Source organism: Telmatherina bonti, assembly GCF_933228915.1.
Source record: "Telmatherina bonti genome assembly, chromosome: 8".
In the NCBI taxonomy this organism is placed as follows: Eukaryota; Metazoa; Chordata; class Actinopteri; order Atheriniformes; family Telmatherinidae; genus Telmatherina; species Telmatherina bonti.
In genome coordinates this window covers 31866334-31889501 of record NC_136626.1, presented here as the reverse complement: position 1 = coordinate 31889501, position 23168 = coordinate 31866334, and the positions used below count along the sequence as shown (strand labels likewise).

The 23168-nt window shown below is 40.3% G+C and overlaps 1 protein-coding gene across 1 annotated transcript in view; it reads right to left on the bottom strand.

The window, feature by feature from the left end:
* Positions 1-2007: 2007 nt before the first annotated feature.
* LOC306759963 (cadherin-7-like) overlaps positions 2008-23168 on the bottom strand; it is a gene marked incomplete at both ends in the record, with an annotated part of 29428 nt that continues 8267 nt past the window's right edge. Inside the window, 12 exons of the mRNA XM_079245709.1 lie at positions 2008-2859; positions 8558-8957; positions 9066-9258; positions 9388-9696; positions 9811-9928; positions 11195-11316; positions 11404-11540; positions 11630-11886; positions 12475-12656; positions 17653-17820; positions 18157-18276; positions 20760-21054. Of these exons, the coding sequence (XP_079101835.1) occupies positions 2008-2859; positions 8558-8957; positions 9066-9258; positions 9388-9696; positions 9811-9928; positions 11195-11316; positions 11404-11540; positions 11630-11886; positions 12475-12656; positions 17653-17820; positions 18157-18276; positions 20760-21054 (3153 nt within the window). The remainder of the gene's footprint in view (positions 2860-8557; positions 8958-9065; positions 9259-9387; positions 9697-9810; positions 9929-11194; positions 11317-11403; positions 11541-11629; positions 11887-12474; positions 12657-17652; positions 17821-18156; positions 18277-20759; positions 21055-23168) is intronic.

Sequence of the window (23168 nt, the reverse complement as noted above, 5' to 3'; positions counted from 1 at the left end):
CATCCTTCATCCCTTTTACACCTGAATTTATTTACAATTATACAAAAACAAAATAAATACAAGAAAAAATAACTATAACACTTGAATAAAACAAAATACAACTAAATGAAAAACAAATAAATACACACAATTATTAAATACTAATATAAAATAAAATAAATAAAAATTAGATAAAAAAAAATATAAAATAAAATAAAGGCAAGAAGCTGTGTGATAATTTTTTTTAAAAAGTACAATCAGTTAAATGATAAATCTGCGAGAGATTTTAATCTGCATCTCCCAAATAATTTTCACATTTCTAAACCTCATGTTTAACCTCATTCCCATATCAAGATTCCCCGCGTGTCTCCCATGTGGACTGCAGTGGACGCATTCTCCACATGAAACAGTAGGTGGCACCGTGGTACCGTCAGTCGGAGACGCTTCCTCTGCTGCTCTGCACTTTTCCTGGATCTCTTTCAAGCGAACATAAACAACGCACCTTTCAAACACCTGAAATATTATTTCTGTCTGTTTTTGAAGAAATAGCACAGCTCGGCTTCCACATTCCGCTTCGTCGCTATATTTACTCCATCTATATTTTACAGGAAATTTTCTCCTGAGATCTGGGAGGAAACTTGTGATTTCAGAGCAGATTTTGTGACACACTCCCAGAACTTGCAGCATAATGCCAGAAACATGCCACCATATGCAGCTAATGTGCAGTGTGTGTCTGTGCGTGTGTGTCAGCCTCTTGCCCGAGGAAAAACAGCTTCTCAGGCAGGACATCCTTCTTGAGGGACTGCCAATAATTTTCAGTCAAATTTAGTTTGAAAGCGTTCAAATCTTATTAAAAGGAGAGATGATTAAAGCCTAAATGTCTTTTCCTTCGCTGAGGGAAAGAAGGCAGTGGGAATAATGGGAAAAAAGCCAAAAATATGTCTTTATGAAAATAATGTCATTATGTTAATAACTCTTTCTGGCCTTTTTCTCAATAATGAATGCTGCTGTAAAAATGAGTCATGGTCAAATTCCTGAATAACATTAAACATTCTTAGAATAACATCTTATTTTCCTGCTGGCTGGTATGTGCCGTTAATCCCAAAGACAATGAGTGTGTGAACAGCGTCATGTAATAGCTGTTTCTCTTTAAGATGTGCAAGATGAAGGAGACTCAGGGGATAATTCAGCAAATGCAAACATAATAGAGGATTAGGATTCTTGTGGGGGTGAATTAAAGGGAAAACTGTCAAAGTGCAAGTCTGCAACAGCTGAAACACTTAAGAGTACATAAATGAAACAGCTGACTCCTGTGTGGGTTTTCCAGTAAATATCCAGGACTCAGAAAGACGAACAAAGCTGAGATTGATGTTTATCTACAAGTTATTTCACAACCGTTCACAAGATATGGAGCTTCAGTCTACATATGTAAGCGTGAGCAGGTTTCTTTTTATTGTCACGGTGACTGCTAGAGGGAAAGGTTTTTGTGAAGCTGCAGGGTATCAACGCGTACGTTAAGTCCCGACTGGGACGGCTGTGTGAACACAAGGCTGTGTAAACCCACATGTCTTCACTGTACATCTGTGTGGGTTTTCCTGAAATTCTCCGAATGAATTCAGATGCAAATGCGCTCAGATTCCACAGATTTTCATGCGAGTGCTCTACGATCACAATTCCTGTCAATATTTGATGAAGCCTATTTTCTAACAATGCGGCTTTCAGGATTTAAAAAAATCAATATTTAAAAAAAAAAAAAAAGAAAAAAAGTAAATTTTTCATAACTTTGGCTTTGAAAGCCCCAAGTGCATTATTAATATCAGTTAGAAGATCAGTGTGAACAGTGACAGGCTGCATGGCCTCTAAACACAGTGGAAGTGAAAACTATACACTGGTCTGACTGGCCCGCCGGTCTGCGATGCACCGGCAGCCGTCGAGAGGAAAAACGACTTCTGTCAGAGGCTCCGTCTTCTGTCACCCCTGCTGCGTTTCACACAGCTCTCAGTCTTTAAGCTCGTCTTTTGTTGGAGTCTAGAAATCCCATCTCGCCTGTTCTTTCTCTTTGTCCTCGCTCTGTTTATGAGTCTCGTTCAGGGGGGTCTCTGCAGTCTCACCTCCTTCCCTCACCTGCGTCTCCTTGTCCCGCTCCTTTTTCCTTTCCCTGATGATCTCCACCAGCCTCTGAAACTTCTGGTTTAGCTCCTCCATCCCTCCCACCTCCTTCCCGTTGTCCTTCTCTCCGTCGCTCTCCAGTGAACTCAGTGACTCGGCCCGAGAGTCGCGGCCCTCAAATTCATATGTCTGCAGCGAGTCGTAGGGCGGCTGCGACAGGTCAAAGGTGACCCGATCCAGACGAATGTTAAGGAGCTCTTCCATCCGGAGCGGCTGCGGGTTTGTCGTTTCTGTTCTCTGAGGCTCTGCCCCGGACGGCCAGCTTTTGCCGTTCCCGGACAAGCCCCCAGGTAAGGGCAAAGGCTGCAAGGTCGTGTCTTTTCTCTGGAGCCTGGCAGGGTTGAGTAGCTGCAACCCCGCCGAGTACACCCCGCTGCCGCCGCCGGTCCCGTTCATACACTTCCCTAAGCTGTTTGGGTTGAGCGAGCCTACAATGCTGTATGTGTCTCCTTTCAGAGACGCAGGAGGGTTCACACAGCTGATTCGGCTGCTGTTTGAATAATTTTGCTCTGAAATGGAGGGAATGGAGGAATCAGTATCAATGTCATCCACAGTGCAGCTGGTGGCCCCGGTGCTGGTCTGAGTCTGGGATGACCCTGGCCGGTCCTCTCGCTGGTTTGATGAGAAGCTAGTTTGACTCTGGCATGAGGACTCATAGGTCACATCTGCAGTGATGTTGGCTGCTGTCGACTCCGTTTCAGTTGCATTTATCTGTAAAAGACAAGAATATACAGACATAAATGTATAGGGTATGTAAAGCGGAAAGGCAAGATTCAACATGTCATCTGTTGTTAATCCTACAGGGATTCATACCTCCAAACTAAATCTGTTAAAACAAGTTCATTTATGTGAATAAACGAGGTCAGCTCATTTCTTTTGAGCTTTATGACCAACAGAACTAAACTGGATTTTATAAAGGATATAAAAACTGATATAATAAGCCATTTTTTCTTCATAAAGCCATAAGATGAGGAATATGAAACCCTCTGATCAACAACACATTACATAATGTCATTATTTACTGTACTGAACAAAACCAGACTTAAAATGCTGAAGCAGGATTTTAGTTTCTTGTAAAACCAACATTGTCAAAGTAAAGCTCTATTAAAGTAGGACTATGGAGCTTTCTGACTTTAATAACATACGTTTCTGAATCAATTGATAGAAAACTGACATCCATTCTGTGTATTCCTGAAGCGGTTGTTGCCCAGCAGAGTTTCACTTTATGCACCGCATCACATGCTAACAACTAGATAAAAAAATAAAACACACATAAAAAACAGCTGTTTTGATCTTGCACTGTGGCTGAGTCCTTCTTAATGATATATTACGATACAATACAATACGATGTGATACAATAATATTGTGATACCATACAGCGTAATGCAATGTGATACGTCACGATGCGATTTAATGCAATGCAACGTCAGGCGATATAAGGCGATATGATGCAATACGATACGAAATGATGCAACACAATGTGAAACAATGCAATAAGATGCGATACAATGCGATATGATACGATGCAATACAATATGATGAGATGCGATGCAATGTGATGTGATGCAATACGATACGATGTAATGCGATAAAATACTATGTGATACGGTGCGATATAATGTGTTATGAGGTGACACAATATGATGCGATCTGTTGCAATAAGAGGTAACACGATACGATACGATCCAATGCGATGTGATGTGATACAATGAACTTTATTGTCCCCATAGGTGAATTGAACTTGAGGACTGTTACATCAGCTGCCTTGATAGCATCAATTAGGGGTGTGACGATATGCTTTTGTCCCAAATCGATTCAATTTAGATTTTTTGGGTGCCGATTCGATTTAAATTGCGATTCTAACAATTCTCCAATATTGCTGATTTTTGTAGATTAAAAACAAAAAAAAAATGTATAAAACTTTTTTTTTGCTCGACATTTTTCTTCATTTCAATGAGGAAAAAACAACACAGGAGCCAGACCATCATTTTGCTGCTATAATGCCCAAGAGCACAAGTAAAAAGTTCAATAAAAACAGTAAAAATGACAAAAATCCTTTAGTGCATTAATTTTATTTAAAGAAAAAAAATTGATTTTTTTTTAATCAAAAAAATTGATTTTAAAATTGTGCAGAAAAAAATCCCGATTTCCGATTTTTCGATTCAATTTTCCCACCCCTAGCATTAATACACCACGCCACACAATAACAAAACGCTCTAATCTACAAACTATCAGCTGAACAGCAGAAAAAAACTAATAGAAAAAGAACGGAACGAGATGCCACTGCACCGTAAAAACAGCCCCAAAGATAATGTTGCAAAGTCCATGTTGCCTTAAAAAACGCAATCTAATTTTGATAGACGAGGGAATGCATCTAAGAAACACAAAATTAACTTATCAAAGGCAAAGAAGGAAAACAAGGAAGAATGTGATCAAATGAGAGATAATTGTCAGGACAGAACTGACTTTTACTGGCTGGAGAGAGTTCAGAGTGCAGGTTGGACGCAAAAAAGGTGTTGCATTGCTTTATCTCAGAAAATGAGCATTGATTTAGAAATAATGATTCTGGACCTCAGCCTGATGCGCTGACTGGATCCAGAGACTGGCTGGACTGTTGCAATCGCTTCTTTTTCAGTCTTTGTGTTGTAGGTCTGCTCCTGTGCTTGTGATAGATGTGGTGTTGTATCGACGGCCTCAGTCAGCATCAGCTGTAGACAAATGACGTCTCATTTGACTCTAGAATACTTTGGTATTCAGATAAGTATTGGGGATTAACAACCCTTGTCCTTATGGGCTGATCCAACTTAACAGGTCATTAAAAGACTTGTGCAGAACTTAACAGTCTGATGGAGGTACATCTAAAAGCTGCTGAACTTTGGCCTTTGGGGACTGGATTTATTTATCCCAGGAGGAGTTCATGTTCTAGCTCAACTCATCATCCCTCCATCACTGTGATGAAGTGTTTGTATGTGTTGAGGTGATATGCCGTTTGTTTTTCTGAACATTCAGACTTTGGTCTAATTTTTCCAGATTATGTCTGGCGTTTTGTTCAGATGGAGATTTGCAAGCCTAAGCTGTGCTGCCGTGTTCTTTACAGAGAGAAGACGTTTTCTCAAGCAGACTTTTCAAACAATCCATACTAGAGCTGTGACAATTTGCTTTTATCCCGATTCGATTCGATTCGGATTTTTTGGGTGCCGATTTTATTTAAATTGCGATTCTCAGAATTCTTCAATATTGCTGATTTTTGTACATTTACAACAAAAATAAATGTATAAAACATTTTTTTGCTCATCATTTTTCTTGATTTCAGTTTGGAAAAAATAACACAGTAGCCACACCATCATTCTGCTGCTATGATGCCCAAGAAGAAAAGTAAAATGATTAATAAAATATATAAAAAAGACAAAAATTTTATAATGGATTATTTTTATGTATTTGAAAAAAAAATTTGATTTTAAAATTGTGAAGCAAAATAATCCAGATTTTCCATTTTTGGACTGGATTTTCCCACCCCTAATCCATACTCATTCAGTCTATTTCTAACTGATCTAACCTGAACTGAGGTCTGGATGTGGTTCTGTGGTCTGAACTGCGGCTGAACTTGGACTGGAAACATCCTTTAATGTTTTCCATTTTACATACAGAAAGATAAGCAGATATTTGCTTGTAGTCTTACAACTCCTCCCAGATTGATGAGCAACACCAGTTTCTCTACCATTGCTGGTGTCTTTCCTCCTTGGCACTGTGCCTGAATAAAAACAAACAGACTAAACTGCTTTTAGCAAGTTTCCTACACAGACCATCAGTCAGCCCCTGGATGCTTCTTTCCTTCTTCATTTCTATGGAAGCAGTGAGGGCTTTTCCCACTTCTTCTGCATTTTAACTAAGTTTTTATTAAATAATAATAAATAATGACACTGTATGATTCAGTTGCATTCATCTGTTTAGGACCTGAACATGTCTTCACACACAAAACTTCCAGGTCATATTCAGATGTTTTCTTTTTCCCATGAGCCTGATATGATGAAGTAAAACTCAAAAAATGCAACAATTTAAAATCAAATAAACACCTAATTTCACAGACTTTGCATTTCTTGTTAACTACGCCATTTTTTTCTCTGATAACAAGTCCATACACTCGTATTAATACAATTTATAAACTGTATTAAAACAGTGCATTGCAGACTTTATTTTAGCTCTGCTAGGATTTAATAGTCCCTCTCATTATTTTCACTCCAGCAGTTTTTCTTTTGTGATTTCACAAGTGAGACCACCAAATAAAAGTCATTTTATTTCTCCGTAATTCAGATGAGACTCGACTTAAAAGTAGTTGGAACTGCGCTGCTCCCTCCCTGCTCGTTTATTGCCACATCTAATAACTTTTGTTGCAAACATTGTTTTTATATGCAAATGATTCATCGGTGGAACGTGGACGCCCGCTCACTGCAAATAATCTGTGTGGAAATAAAGCTCATACATGTGTGTGTAATTACAGAAGAACTGAGCTCCTGAAAGAGCCATGAGTAATCACAGCTAGGCCTGTCATGGTCACAAATCTTGCCATGCGAATAATTGTCTCAGAAATGATTGCAATAGACGATAATATTGCACTAAGGGATTATTGTTGTCATTTTGAGATAATTTTCAACTAAAATAACAATAATGCCATAATAATGAAAGTACACCCTTTCAAAGATCAACATACTTTAATTTCTAAAGAATATTTAGCTCGATGTGCAGACTAGTTTATGCTGATCCAGTCCCCGGTCTGCTAAAACAGATCATACCCTGGAGTTTTGGCAACGTGGTGATCTGGAACATGTGGTCTCTAAACACCATGTAACACAGTTACTTAGTCTATGGTAAAGCTCATATAAGGAGACATGTTTGGACTGGACCAGAAGTGGAATGGTAAAACTGAATGTCTTTGATCATCTTTAGTTATTTTTCATATCATTGTAAACGTGAATGTTAATCCAAGCAGTTCATACTAACTGTAAAATGTTTGCAACATTTTTCCAAATGTCGCATTTTTAACAACATTAAAGGGCAGCATTGCTTTACCAACCACTCTGTTTGAGTGTGGACCTTGTTGCACTGTTCTGGTTTTATTTAATCTGCTGGTTAAACACCTCAGTGATCGTGGATGGTCGTAAAGACCGAGCTAACCTGTTTGTTAAGGTCTAATTTTTTCCCAGCTGGGAAAATGCAGTTGATAGTTGTGTTTGAAGTGCAGATGGAAGCTTCTTGTATTGCTATGCTTAGTTAATATATATATATACATATGTCTATATATATATGTATATATACATATGTGTATATATATATATATATATATATATATATATATATATGTATATATACATATATATATATATATATATATATATATATATATATATATATATATATATATATATATATATATATATATAGTTTCCTTCCTAATTTCTAACTATTTTGCTAATTTGTCACATTTAAATATGTCGTATCATCACAGAAATCTTACCATTAAACTAACAACCCAAATAAATAGTAAATGTAGTTTTTAAATTGTGATTTTATTTACTAAAATAAAGCTCTCCTAGCCTTCATGACTTGATGTGAAAAAGTATTTAGCTCTTGAACTTAACTGTTTTTGCCACCTGCAGCAGCAGTAACTGCAACTAAACATTGTGATAACCGGATATGAGTCTTTGACATCACTGTGGAGGAGTTTTAGCCCACTCTTCTCCACAGAACTGTTTAAACTCAGTCACGTTGGATCACACTGCGTTTTCAGGCATGACTGCCTGTTTAAGGTCACACCACGGCATTTCAACTGGTTTTAAGTCCGGACTTTTCTTCAGTGACTCCACAACCTTCATTTTGTTTTGTTTGAATCAAAAAGGAGCCGACACGTTTTATTGCGACTGCAGAAAATAACTAATGTTGTCAAGTGTTTGATTTTAATATTTACATACTAAAATGATATAAAAATGAATTTAGGTCTATTTAAATTTATTCATAAATATATTTACATCCATTTTAAACTATGAGAAAGCAAAAATAAAAAGCATTTAATTTGTGTCTTTCTTTTCTGTTTGCCAATAAAAAATGGGAATCAATGTTTTTTTTTAAACAAATGGTTAAATTAATAGTTAATAATTAAATAGTTAAATGTTAAAAATCGGACAAATCTGTAATATTATACCAACTGGTACAAATACCTCGGGCAGGCTTATCTCCACAAATATTTAATGTTAAAGTAAAATATACTGGCTTTTAAAGGGTTAATTTAGAGACTAATATTAAAAGTGTATCTCTGCTATGATGTTATAAATAATCTGTTTGTTTACGTTGATCGATTAGAATCAACCCGAACAAGCATGACAGACACGAAGCTGCCCTGACAGCGTTTCCTGACCTTGCTGTGCTCCTCATTCGCTTTTGCACCAACTGCGTTCGCTTCACTGCCTTCATTTCTGTCTGTAATTGTGTTCTTCGCCAGCATATGCTCTGCCTGGAAACTACCGAGGCTCATCTCAGAAGGGCGCAGCAGAGGCTCAAAGGTGCTCTGGTTTGGGATGAAGGCAGAATTGCCACAATGACCTCCTGCGAGCCCCTGGGTCAGCTGAGGTAGCTGAAGGCCGGCCTCCAGCGGCCCGGCTGGGTAATCTCTGAGAACAGGCAGCGTGTTGATGCCGTAGCAGAGGCGTCCGTAAAGCGGAGCGGAGCCCGGACGCTGCTGAGGGGCCAGGCTGGGGCGGGGGTAACGGCTCCAGCTGTACGTCCTGGCTCTGGGTGGATTCTGTTGGGTGTACCATCTGTGCCGAGAGATAAAAGTCAGAAAAGCACGCAATTAGGCTTGCAGGCACACGCACTCTAAAACAAGGATAAACTTAGTTTTCCATCATGTTTGGGGTTCGGCTCACATGTTTCTGTTGCTGTGCATGTGCTGGATTCTGTGCATGCTCTGCAGCGCTGTTATGTCAAAAGCTGAGGTGTCCGCCTCCCCTCCCCCCTCGTCATCGTAGGATATGATGTTTTCTCTGACATCATCCTCCTCAAAGGGTGAGTGGGAGTCTCGTTTCTGATGGCGCAATGACAGCGAGAGTGCACACACCACTAAAGGGCAAGAAACAGACACATGACCACACAGTCTTCAGATGTTACAGACGCAAACTGACACATCTGCTCAGCATCTCACAAAAAGTCACTAAAAATTACAAATCTAATGGGTTTCTTCAAACCTACCCAACAGAGTGGTGACACAAGCCAGCATGGCCAGTAATGTGACCAAACTGAATATGAGAGACGGTGAGGTGGACGGCACGGGGAGGCACACCATGTGCCTCTCCCACCTCCTGTCCCTCTGTCTGCCCCTGTCCTCCGTCTGCATGCCTCCTTGCAGACACGGGCAAATGGTCACAGTGACTGTGCCAGTGTTGGTCAGGCCTGAGGCCCCGTCACGCAGCACTACTGGCACGTACAGGGTGAGCAAAGATGAAGAGAAGCCAGGGAGGGGCTCCAAGGCTGACTGGAGCACCAAGCTGGCTGTCACACCTGATAATGTTACAAAAAAACCACACACACACACACACACACACATTAGGCATGTTCAGCACCAGTTTTGGTTTCTGGATCACACATAAAAAACAGAGAAGAGAAAGCGCCAACCTCCGCTTTCCCTGACAGTGAGGTTGAGAGCGGAGCTGGACTCTGGAGGGATGCTGAAGTGGACCGGCGTGTCCTGTCCTCCTTGGTCCTTGTCAATGGCTCGCAGAACCTGAACAACCTGCAGGAAATGGATCAAAAAATCTCTGTTTGATAATTATTATAATCACAAACGCAGCCAGCAGTGGAAAACATGGGAATCATGAAGCTCGTTTGTCTTTTCTGACTGTAGATCCAAATTAAAAGGTGCAGGATTTAAACTGATCACAGCTGCATCATCCTGACATTCTCGTGTGCCTGCTGTCACCACGGTAACAACAGCTGTCACCACATCAACTGAAATGGAAATATTCTGGGTAACAACTTTAACCCTTTAGTGCCTTATGTGTACAACTATCTGTGATGGAGGCGGCTCTTCTGGCCTGGTGGCAGCTGGGACCAGTCCACAGACTCAGACACCCTCTGCATCATTTTATCATAAATAAAAACTTGGCTTAAAACCATCTTCACTGCCTTTTTGTGCACATTTAGCACATTGGTGTCCAAATGTGGGAAGAAAATGTGCAAAATGTGTCACAGTGCTAAACGGATGTTGAATAAACTGATGTGAGTAAAAAAACCTGAGGGGAAAATAGCAGCTTCTGAAGAAATGTGTACATATTAGGTCATTTCTCAGAGAAAAGTCATCTCACATGAGGCCCGCCTGGACAAATAACCAGATAAATGAACTGAAAGAGAATCTCACAGCAGGAAAGCCTTTATTGTCACTTCGTATGGCATAAAAAGGGATGTTCTGCATCGAAAAAATGTAAAAAAAAAATCTATATAAGAAGAAGTATAAATTACTTATAGCAACAAAAGCCACAGTATACCCAGATATATATAATTTTTTTCCATAAAATATTAATTTTCTGTGCATCACTTCTTCGGTCAGGCGTTAAGAAATTAAAGTCATACGGGAGCTGCTGTCCGGCAGGTTTGCCACATTTTCTTGCTCCACTACATGTGATCCTAAATAAATGGATCTCCTCAAAGAGGTTCTGCAGGACTGCAGGAGGCTGTTAGTGACCTGTTAATGTGAGCCAGGTGAGTGGAAGCAGGGAAACATCCAAAACATGCAGGAGCTGGGACCCCAGAGGACTGCAGCTGAAGAGCACTGATGCATCGAAGCTGTTAATTATTAATAGAAAAAGCCCACAACAATAAAATGCTTAAATCCACCAAAACTACATGGATAAATGGAAAAAAACTGAAGGAATAAATATAAAATTATTAAAAGCAAGTTGAGCTTTTTCTTTTTCTTTTTATCCTAAAAAAAAGAAGAAAAAAATTCAAAATATATAAATAGTATAAATATATAAATAGAAATAGTTTTTCCAACACAGACCTGACCAGGAGAACTGGAGTCACAGACTGATGTTGTGTACTGTCTGTCCAACTCCGGTGCATTGTCATTCTGGTCCAGCGTCTCTATGACAACCACAACTCTTGACACAAGATTTGGGTTATCTGAAGGAGAAAAAGGTGGAATTATTACAGGATTTCTGCAGGTTTTACTCCACTTAGCGAATCATTTGACAGCCAGCGCTGTCATACCCCGTTGCGTGGCGATGACTGTGATGTTGTGCCACTGCTCCTGCTCGCGGTCCAACTCCATCACGGTGCTGATAAAACCTGTGTCAGAGGCGATGCGGAACAGAGCCTCAGGGTCTGATTGAGGATCGATGGAGTATCTAAGATACAGAAACAGGCTCTGTGAAGAATTGGAAAGAGATAGCACTGACTGAGCTGCTAAACGAGTGAAGGATGGCGTGATAACCACCTGATGTTGGAGCTTTGTCCTGTGTCTGGGTCCACGGCGTGAACCCGACCCACAGAGCACACAGGAGGACAGTTCTCAGACACATCCAGGTGGTACCAGTTCTGGGAGAAACGTGGCGGCTCATCAGCGTTAAGGACCATGACCCGGACTGTCGCCTGGTCCTTAAAGGGCCCTTTCCTTATGTATCGGGGGTCCACGAGAGGGTTCACCACTTCCAACGAGAACGTGTACGAACTGCGGGATTCATAATCCAGAAGCTGTGAAATGAAGAATGAAACGGTCACAATGGGTGGGTTAACATCACTGAAGACCTCACATTTATCATTAACACACATATGTGGTCTATTTCAAACCACATATAGTAGACTACTTCATAATTCATCAGAGGCCCATTTCTCACTTTTATTGATCTCTTTATCCAACTCACGTCTTCCATTTGCGACTTGCTTTTTTAATTCGGCTCTATCAGATTTCTGAACAACTAATCACCATGTTCTCCTCTTTCTTCACTCTTAATTTAATATTTCACAGCACAGTAATTATCTTTGAATGCTCCATGTTGTTAAAAACCCTCGAATGTAGAAAGACGGCTTCACACTGGCTGCTTTTGACGTGACCTTCTCACTTCAAATGAGCTCCTGTTTTTATAACAGCTGATTTCTAGTTCATTATTACTCATTAATTGCTCATCAGAGAGCCCTGGAGGTCTGAAGCTATCAGCAACGGGGGGTGTTTGAAGTGTTTTACTGCCTCAAAAAACGCGTCCATTTAAGCATAAAAGCCTGCATGCGGCTTCAGATCTTCTACGCATTTGTTGCGCGTCTGTTTTGTGTCCAGTTGCTCACTTTGTTGAGCACGATGACAGCCTCTTTGTCTCTTCCAGTTACGTTGAATATTTCAGCCTCCTCTGCGTCCATGATGGTAAACTCCAGCTGTGCATTTTCTCCCAGGTCGGGATCAGTGGCAGTGAGACGGCCCACCTCCACACCTGGTGCTGCTAGCTCCGACACGGAGAACGACCACGCACCTGCAGGGAGGAAAACAATGAATGGAGGAGTTGGAGCACCGGCGCCGAATGTTGATGAGGATTGGTGTTTGGCTCAATTCTGAGTCAAAACAAAGCTGCTATTTACATAATGGATGCAGCTGCTCTCCTACACACATTTCATGATTTAGTTTAAAGCATTGTTCACACTTTTTCTGTCTCTTCTAATATTTTACACATCTATTACACTGTTATAAACCTTACTAGCCATGAACACGCTTTTTCTAAAGGAAAAGCATAAAAACGTGGAAAAAAAAGGTTAATTTAAAGCTAATATGCAGTCAGATTAATTGGTAATCCCTTGTTTGGAAATATGCATACAGTCCAGATGGAAAACAGAAGGAATCGAACATTAAAACATCCCAAATCTTCTCAGATGCCTCCCTTTAATGTCAAATACGTATTTGAGTTTCCAACTAGTTATTCATAAAACTGAATTAAATTTATGATTTAAATCCATTTACACACACAAAAAAAAAAAGACCCTTAGCGTTTTGGCCATGTGCTCATTTTTGAACTGAAATTATCAAGCAGTCGTGGATTTGGAAATCTGGGTCAGACAAACAAGAAGTTTTAAGACATGTCAGTCTCTCTGAGTTTCTGATGGATGCTTTTCTTCAGGGTGAGATGGAGGTGGAGTGACAAGTCCAGAAAAAAAAGAAAAAAAAGCAAATGGAGAGAAGCACTTCATCACTTGGCTTCTTAGATGAAGTCAGGAAGCCGCCACCTGCGTTACTACAGACTATCTGAGGGTGCTCTGAAGTCTGAAAATACCTCGAATCAATAAATATCTCAGTCAGAAAAGACTGTTTCTGAAATGAAGTGTGAATAATTAGAAATAAATGGTTGTTTTATTTTTAAATAATTCTATTAATGGTGTAAAATGGGTAAAAAATGACGTGCAGCTGCCAGTTACATGATGACGCAGCAGGAATCTGTGGGATGAAACTGGCGAAATAAGTCATACTGAAAATAAACCCTTTTTGTTGGGTAAAAGGGTTTCTAGGTAGCTTCTTCTGTTTTTCCTCTTTCCATGTTGAGAGATCCGGTTGTAGTTGCAGCATCTTAACATGTAAATCTCAGCCTGACAGCCCGCCTCCTCTTATGGATTAACATTGTTTTAAATAATAATTTGTTTGTCCAAAGCTGCAGGCTAACAGTATGGTTAAAGGGTAATCAGCGGACGTAGCTGGAGCGCATCAGAAAATGATGGCTTTCTGTTTTCAGACTTCCACTGCAGCTAATCTAATCTATTTATATGAATGAAATAAATATTTGACTAAAGAAAGTGGAGTTTTAAATCTACAGAGTCACGGCACAGCGTTCACTCCACTCCTGTCTGAATGGACTGAAAATGCTGCAGAAACTGTTGCAGAGAGACTGACGGGGTCGCAGCATGGGAACATGCTGACGATATTTCTCCCTCATTGGAGAGACTGCTCTACCAGTCTCCTCTTCTACACGGCATGCTGTCAGATCAGAACTCATCTTGTACTTTAGGAATAAAAGAGATGAGTAGCAAGAGAACATGAGAAAATTGTTAACTAAATTCTCCAGCCACATGGTCCACCTGGCTCGTGCAGATTATCAAATCAAATCAAACTTTATTTATAAAGCACTTTTCCTACAATAAAGTGCAAAACAAAGTGCTTTACGTGATTAAAAAAAAAAAAAAAGTAAACACAACAAAGAAAATTCATCAGCCCCTCCCTTCTCACATTCAGACGCACACACACTCATACACACACCCAAACAACATCAATTTCAACAGTACTCTTAAACATGATGCATGCACCTACTTAGTTATTTATTGCTGAGCACAGATGAGCCTGGTAAGGAACACCATCGCAGGAGCCATCTGCACCAGGAGTCGATCAGACCACAGTATCAGGGGCACCGTTACAGACCAAAGCATGAAAGGTGCCCCTGCAGCCACGGCCATTATGACACCCAGTGCAGAGGGCTCCCTCTGAGGAAACACCGGAAAATATCCTAAAATTGATAAAATACATTAAAAGAAAAATAAAATAAAATAAAATAAAATAGTATTAATAATAAAAACAAGAAATATTTCAATTAAAAACAATACAATAAAGATTATAAAAGCAGATTAAAAAAAAAATAAAAAAAAATCCCTAATTAAAAGCCAAGTTAAAAAGATGAGTTTTGAGCCCATTCTTAAAAACATTAATGTTCTCTGCTGCCCTCAGGTCCTCCGGCAGACTGTTCCAGAGACAGGGGCCATAATATTGACAAGATGCCTCCCCATGGGTACGAGTCCTGACTTTCGGAATAACTAGAAAACCAGCGCCAGAGGACCTCAGGGTCCGCGAGGGCTTATAAAGTAAAAGTAGTTCAGAAAGATAAGAAGGCCCATAACCGTTAAGACATTTATAAACTAGTAAAAGAACCTTAAAATCGATCCTGAAACACACGGGAAGCCAATGCAATGACCTTAAAACAGGTGTAATGTGGCCCCGCCCCCTGGTCTTTGTCAGGACACGTGCAGCAGAATTTTGTAATAATTGGAGAGCCGATATATTCTTTTTAGAAAGACCAGAAACTCACAATCAGAAGCTGCTTTAATTCTTGTTGTCAAATATTCAACCAGGTTTTGGAAATTTTTCCTGAGAGATTTGCTCCATATTGACATGAAACATCACAAAGTTACTCCACATCACCATGAGAATCTCCCACGACGTGGTGGAACGGGAGACTCTCATCATGAGATTCTCATCACCACATCTTCAGCTGCTAATCGAGCGTCTCTGGCGTTGCAGCGCTGTGCTGTAAACTCCTCCCACAGCTGCTTTGCTTTCATTCAGACACTGTTGCCAACTTGGCGACTTTCTCACTAAATCTGGCGACTTTTATTGTTAAAAGCGACAAATCTAGCAACTTTTACTGGAGTTATTAGAGACTTTTCTGGTGTTTTGGCGACTGACTTAAAGACACATATTGTTCTGCAGTTACTGTAAGGAAGGAGCAGCGGGAGCCTCTCCCGTCCTAAAGCACTCCCAGGCGGCCAGTCTCAGTCGGCTCCGGCTGCAGGTCAATGTAGAATAACTGCAGTAGGTTGTGGAAGTTCACCTAAACATAGTTTATACCATTGTCAGTGACAACTGGCTGCATTATTTTCATATACATGGTTCGGTGAGTTAAATCACTGTAATATCTCTCCGTATCGGGGTGTTACCATAGCAACGCGTTAATGAGCTGGTTCAGATCAGCCGTCTTTTAACAGGTGAATGAAAGAAACGCGCTGCAGCCTGACAGCCCTTGTTTGGTATATAACGTACATTGAGGCCAACGTAAAATAGTTCCTATATAAGCGGTAAAAGCAGATTAAACAACTCGGAACCGTGCATTAGACAGTTATAATGCACAACACGGAGTCGAGAACACCATGACGCACAGCGTTGTTTAAAAATACTGGATAATTATGTGAAATAATCGAGATCTCAATTTTAGTCAAAATAATCAAGATTATAATTTTTGTCATAATCGAGCAGCCCTACGTTCCACCAAATCACGATAAGAATCTACACACATTCACATCTAGACACACATATACATACATACATACATAATACACTAATACACAAAAAGTTTCTTATATTTAGCATATTAGCACGGTGATGTTTAGCTCAAAGTTTCACATAGTTGCTAACGTAGCTTTTAACTGCCATTAACTCCACTGTGGACAAACAAAATAAGCTCTGCAAACACACTCCAGTGTTACAAGGCGAGCTGATTTAATAAAACAAGCATGAAAAAACTTCAGAGCTCAAACTACTGAAACGTGAAGTTGAGGCATTGTTTTGTCTTCCTCATATCAGCTCTATCTTTGGGATTCTGGGAACTTGGGCACAGACAAACACAGAAACAAACAATTGCCCTAACTCAGCCTTGCAGAGTTAAATCTGTTCTGCTGTTGTTGTTTAGCTTGGATTACATTCTGTCCACTTTGCAGGCATGAAAGGGCAGCCAGTGATCTGTGGCAGGTCGCTTCATTCACTTGGCATCCCATGATGAGTTCTGCTTGTTGTAAGGCAGCACAGCAGCACGAAGCAAATCCAGAAAAAAAATCTTCACTTTAATCAAATCTGTGCTACTTCCTCTACACAAAGAACACTTAAAAATCACAATCTTTGCTCTCAAAGAGCATTTTCAATGAGGCGCCTGCTTAAACTGTGCTGTTATTGTCAAGCTGAAAATAATGGCCTGCAGTGAGCTGGGAAGATATTGTCAGAAATTGGTAAATAAATAACACTCTTCTGGCATTTGGAATTACAATATTGCTTCCATAAAAAAGTGTATTGCAGCACGATATATCATCATATGCAGAGGGAGCCTTAAACATAAAGATGAATGGCAGTAAGCTGAGACTGTCTGGAAGAAAAAGTAGGGAAGACTGGGGGAAAGGGGAAAAGAGAAGCGGTAGTATATAAAGAAATTCTGGGTATGTCTGAGTGTTAGACATAGTCTGCAGTGATTTTACTGTCTATTGAAGCAGAAAGCACTGAACTATAAGATGAAATATTAATAGCACGGAACATGGAAAAGCTTGGATAAGAAAAAGAGGACATGATCTTTCACTCTTCTACATCAAGATGCAGTCCATTTGAAGTGCAGGGAACACCCGGGAATGTTTATAAGAATGTTGATGCTGGTGCTTTTTGAAAAGGCCATGTTATTTCAGACTGATGTTACGAACAATGATTAGGAAAACACAAAATAAAGGAGGAAAAAGCCGACTCACAAGCTGCGTTCTTCTGTACTGCCTGTGTCTTATCATGAACCTGTCATATCAAATCGGAACTGAAGGAGGAAAAGAGTTTCTGACTCCTGTCACAAATGCCATTGCAAGATATTTCATCATTTTAATCTTCACTTACTCACATTCACACTTTTTCTAAAGCCGCAGAGACTGAAAGCAGCCATCAATTAGGTGGAGCTGTGATAAAGGAAAGCTTACTTCTTCTGAAGTGAGGAGGGTTGTCGTTGACGTCGCTCAGCTTTACAGTGACAGTTGTAGTCCCTGTTAGTCCACCCAGATGCCCCCCCATGTCTTTGGCCTGGAGGATGACCAGATACTCATCTTGGGTCTCCCTGTCCATATTTGGCACTGCTGTCCGCAGGACGCCTGGTGGAACGAAGAGCAGGACATACAGCAAAAATCACAACAGCTACAGATTTCACAGTGACACAGTGTCCTTCCTCATTAGCATCAAAGCAAGTCGTACATTTTAAAATCAGGACGTTTCAAAATGTGACTGCCCCCCGGGCCGCCTCGGTTTCTGAACACATCACGTAAAATTCAAGTTGCTGCATCTGAACATATGGCAGGAAGGGATGAAACATACTGTCTAGTTTCAACGAGCCGGGATAAAGTATGTAAAGTGTAATCACCACCAGCTGGGGTCTTTCTATGAAACAGCTTTAAACGGGAGTCATGACACATGTGAGGGTAGGAACAGACCTGTCTCAGGATCCACAGAGAAGTAGTCTTGGCCCTGAATGATCCCGTACACCAGTCTGGCACTGTTTCCATACGTTGGATCATCAGCATCCACGGCTGTGACTTGGACTATGGATGTGCCTGAGAAGCAGAAGAGAAAAGGCAGAAAAAATGGCTGATAAGACTGAGGACTGCTTGAAATTAAGGCAAAAAAGGAAAAAAACAGGTTGTTTTAAAACAGAGAACAGGGAGGTTGATCCTTACGGGAAAATAGGTCAAGACGTTTGTATCTCCTCAGCGACGCTATCTGAAAACTGGCACAGCCTATTTGTCGGCGTGCCAGTCCGTCACGTTAATCCCAGCTGAAATATTTCAATTAGTATCGGACAAGTTGTCAATGGACAACTGAGATTTTATCTCCAGTGCATCCATCATTGTCAGCTTTTACACATGCATTTAAAAAAATAATATGCTAGCTGTAAAAGCCTAAACCATGCTGTAGGTCAGGATCCTAACAGAATAAACTGGTCTACATTTTCTGCCCTTTATAACGGAGGCAGTAGGGATTTTTGTGCAACGGTTTTGTGAACTTTGGCTTGTTGCCTCCGCTATAAGTAAAGACTGACAGAAACATGTTAAACTTTCCTGCTTCCGCCTGCAAAGCGAAGTCTGGAGGCGGAGGCGAGGTGACTCCTCCTGGGCTGAAGCTTCAGCTAGCTTTGGGCTGAACATGGGACTGTAACTGGAAGAGCTGTGGGATTTATCGCTGGCAAACTGGACATAAGTTTCACCAGTTAACTTTTAATGCTCAGACCTTTTAACTCAGACCTGTGCTGTGTCAGAGTGCATCTCTCCTCTCTGCAGCTCGTCCTTTTTACAACACAACGCTGTTTATAAGACTTGTGCGTTGTTCCCACTAGCTGTACACATCCCACACTGAAATGGTTCACTTCCTATTTAACACGCTGCAAATTGGGTCAAAAATTTACAACAAACCACTTTCAGCCATTATTCATTATTTACCATTATGGTTTTTTTTAAATCTAGTTTATTATCAGTTTATTAAATAATTATTTGATCAGTATTTACTGATGTCTACTCAAGTTTTTTTTTCTTCTTGTTTTTTGCTCTTGTGTATTTATTTAGCTTCTATTTAATTTAAAATAAATTCAGGTGTTACTGGGTTAAATGTGGAGTCCACCAAGGCTCCAACCGAGAACCCCTTTTATTTCCTTTGCACATGCTGTTCTTTGGTTGAATCTGCGCTTCATCTGGTTATATCTTGAGATATGTCATTAAAGTTATTTTAAGATGTTAACTTTAAGACTGGCAAGTAGCTTTTTTAAAAAACTTTAATGCAAATAAAATCGACATAATCACATTCACACTTCTGTCTAACAACAGGTATGATGCATGTAAATCTTGGTTTGTTCCAGAAATTGTCCTTTAAGTTTTACAAACAAGTCAGCAGTTGTTTGAATAGCCGTTTCATCTGCATGGTGACCAAAGTAAAGCAACTCCTTAATCTTATCACACTAATGCAGATAACCGGGCCTTTATCGTTTCCTGGTTAGACTACTGAACTCTAACTCAGTAGATGGGACTAACTCAGTCCACCTCCTCCGGACCACCACTAGTTTAAAATGCAGCTGCCAGACTTTAAAATGGGAAAAATAAAAGAGAACAAGTCATTTTGGTTTCAATTCAGAGGCACTGCCAAGCAATGTGAAATGAGATTTATTTTAAAATGGTATCATCTGCTTGAAAAGTCTGGTGTTTCCCTAATCACACCTCCCAAATGCAAGCCCGGCCCGCCAAACAAGGTGACTGAAGCCCTTCATGGTTTAGATTTATAGAATATTTCCATCTGTCTTTCAGCTTGCAGGTAATTTAAATCGTCACCACAGTAATGTAAGAAATCTACTAAGGAAAGGCAAAAACAAATCATTTCAAGTGTGTTAAGAGCAAAAGTTGCTTTGCTTCTTGCTGGGAAAAAAAAAAAAAGAACATTTGGGATTTTTTCAGAAACAAGTCAATAAAAACAATGTAAAAAAAAACATTTATGGCTAAATGTATTTAGTTGCTTTTATAATCTGGTTTATCTAGATTTGGAAAATCTGGTGTAGTTCATGTTAGGAATGTATTAACACTGACTGGTGTTACAAAACTTTTAGAGCTCTGATGATCAGTATTATAGCATGGAGACCACTTTACATTAATGTCTGTTGTGATTTAAATGTGAATAAATATAAAAGGTGAAGAGACAACACTGTGTGCTGTGTCTAATCTCAACATTTAGGCCTTTTCTGAACTACCTGAACTAATCTACTGTGTGCACTTGTTAATGATGTGGAGGACTCAGACTGCTTTAAATCTTAATCTGCTGATCCCTGCAAAGTTAATTATTGTGGCCAGTACATCAATACAGGGAGTAATAAATGACAACACAGGACGGATATCTGTGTTGTGCCAGATAAGAAACTTAAATCTATTGGAAACCATTTAAATCACATAAATTCCCGCTGATGAAAGTAGCTGCTCTCCATGGAGAACAACCACTGACATTTTACACCTTTCAATAGCTCCTGCATAAGGATCACTTTTATGTAGCTGAAGCGCGGTACCTATATTGGCCATCTCCGGCACCATGGCAACATAGGGTTCATTAGGAAAGACAGGTGGGTTGTCGTTGATGTCTTGCACTCTGATGATGAACTCCGAGGAAGGCTCCAGCGCTCGGCCAGACTCCCGGTCGGTAGCTGTTGCAATAAGGCGATACTGGTCCTTTTCCTCCCGGTCCAGAGATTTAGTCACGTGTATGTTTCCAGTGTTGCTGTCGATTACAAACACAGAACCAACTCCCTCCCCTTCCAGCGTGTATTTAGTGCGCCCGTCTCCTCGGTCCATATCCGTGTGCAGCTGCAAAATCAAACGCAAACAGAGTAAATCGCTGTAACACCTTCAGGCAACATCACTTCTCTGACACGAAGGGGGGGGGTGGGGGGGGGGGGGGGTATATATGCTGATACCGGTATCGCTTATTAACACTCTTATTTGTCTGGCATGTACAGCGAACCTGACTGTGTGAAATGGATAAATTATGTTAAGATGGAATGTGTTCAGTGAATCCGAGAGGAATGGCACCAGGTGTGGAGGATCCATATGGGACCAGGATGAGTACTGATGCATGCAGCTAATTAACTCATTGGACCAAACATGCCACTGGGGTTTTGACGAGGGCAACTCCACATCGAAGCGGACAGTGGCCCTACAAATGTCATGGATGTATATTCACAGATGTATTCCACTAATGCAGGCAGAATCCATCTGCAAATCTTTCTGCCTCTTCTATCCATCTGCCCCTTCCATCCTCTTCTTATATATCCATCTGCCTCACTTTGCCTCTACCTTTAAAACCACTTCTCTCCACTCCCCCCCCTTCTCCTGTTTCTCCTCTTTTTCATCAACTTACCTCGGTTACACAGATTGCCCATCTGCTCAAATTTCTTATCCCACCCCCAATCTCTCTCTCTCTCTCTCTCTCCGTGTTTATTATCCATGGTGCAGAATCCTGGATCGGTATTTAATGGCAGAGAGGATATTAGTGTGTGCTGGATAGGTAAAAGGCCGAACACAGAAACAGAAAGTAAAAGAGATTACTGAGCCTTCATCACAGTCCTTTCTGACCAGGAACCCTCACATCTCTCTATCCTTAAGGCACATCTGCACATGTTCATAATCCACAAGGCTTACTCACAACCTCTGCTGTGGACCTCAAATACTCAAGAAAACTAAAGCCTTGTCTGTTTTCAGACTGATTTCACCACTTTATTCACACTTTTATTCATGACACGAGCAATCTTCTGACCCTTTGACTGCTCTGCTGTTTGCCAGAACAACATTTTCAGTGCTTACAATGAATTTAATTAAAAACTAGTGGGTATAAACCTGCCTAAATGATTGCTACCACGTTGTTATCAATTCCATTTCACCATTATTACTGCATTATGAACTGTTATTTCATCCGTTTGTTAAACAACATTGACTTTTATAATTATCATCTAAGAACAAAAAGATGCTCAGAAATATTTGCCTCTTATTTTGAGACCTTTGAAGATCCTCTTCTGAGCTAGATCCAAAATAAAAGAAGTATATCTTCACAGCTACACGGGCTGTATATGTAATAGTAGTGTCATCATGTGCGACATGTGATTATAGCAGACTTGTCGGTATCAACATGTGTTACTGTGTCAGAGTAAATTCATGTGGAACACCCCAGAAAATGTAAACGGTTATGTCCACCTAAAAGAAAACCAGAAGATAGAAGCTTAGTTTGTCTAGAGATGAGTAAAGTAATGTCTGCTATGGAGCTGTGCTACACTGGAAGTTACAAAAGCGAACCTAGGCGGTTTTGCATGTGTTATGCAGGTAAACATCTCAGGAAACCATAATTCAATGCCGAGGATGGACGTCTCTATTTATGGCCAGTCAGAGGATCCAGAAAGAAGTGGAAAACTAAGATAGTTTATGAAAGAAAGAGTGAATGCCTCACTATGAAACCTCTTTTATCTAGCCCGACCTTCACGATTCATTCCTAAGGCAGAGTCATAGCAGACACATTAGCAGAGTTTTTTTCAGAGCTGGGATAAAACATTTGGCAACAAAACAGCAAAGTAAATTTATGATTATGTGCTACTCTATGGCTGCTGGCATGCAGAGGTTTGGTCCCTAAGTGACGAGACATCTATAATCAGCCGTCTCTGCTTTCATGCGACACCTTGTTTGTGTGGTTTTACATGAAGTGAAGAATTGTCCAGAAGTAGACAGGTTTCATGTTCTCGTGTTTTTGTTCCATTTACATGAAATTGTTTGGGGTTTGGACTGTATTTGGTTTGAATGCCAGTACTAGGGCTGCACGATTATGACCAAAATAATAATCGCGATTATTTTGAGCAATATTGTTCTCACGATTATTAATCACATTCATTCATTGTGTCGGGAAAAATAGGTATTTTTAATGCACCACTTGTAAA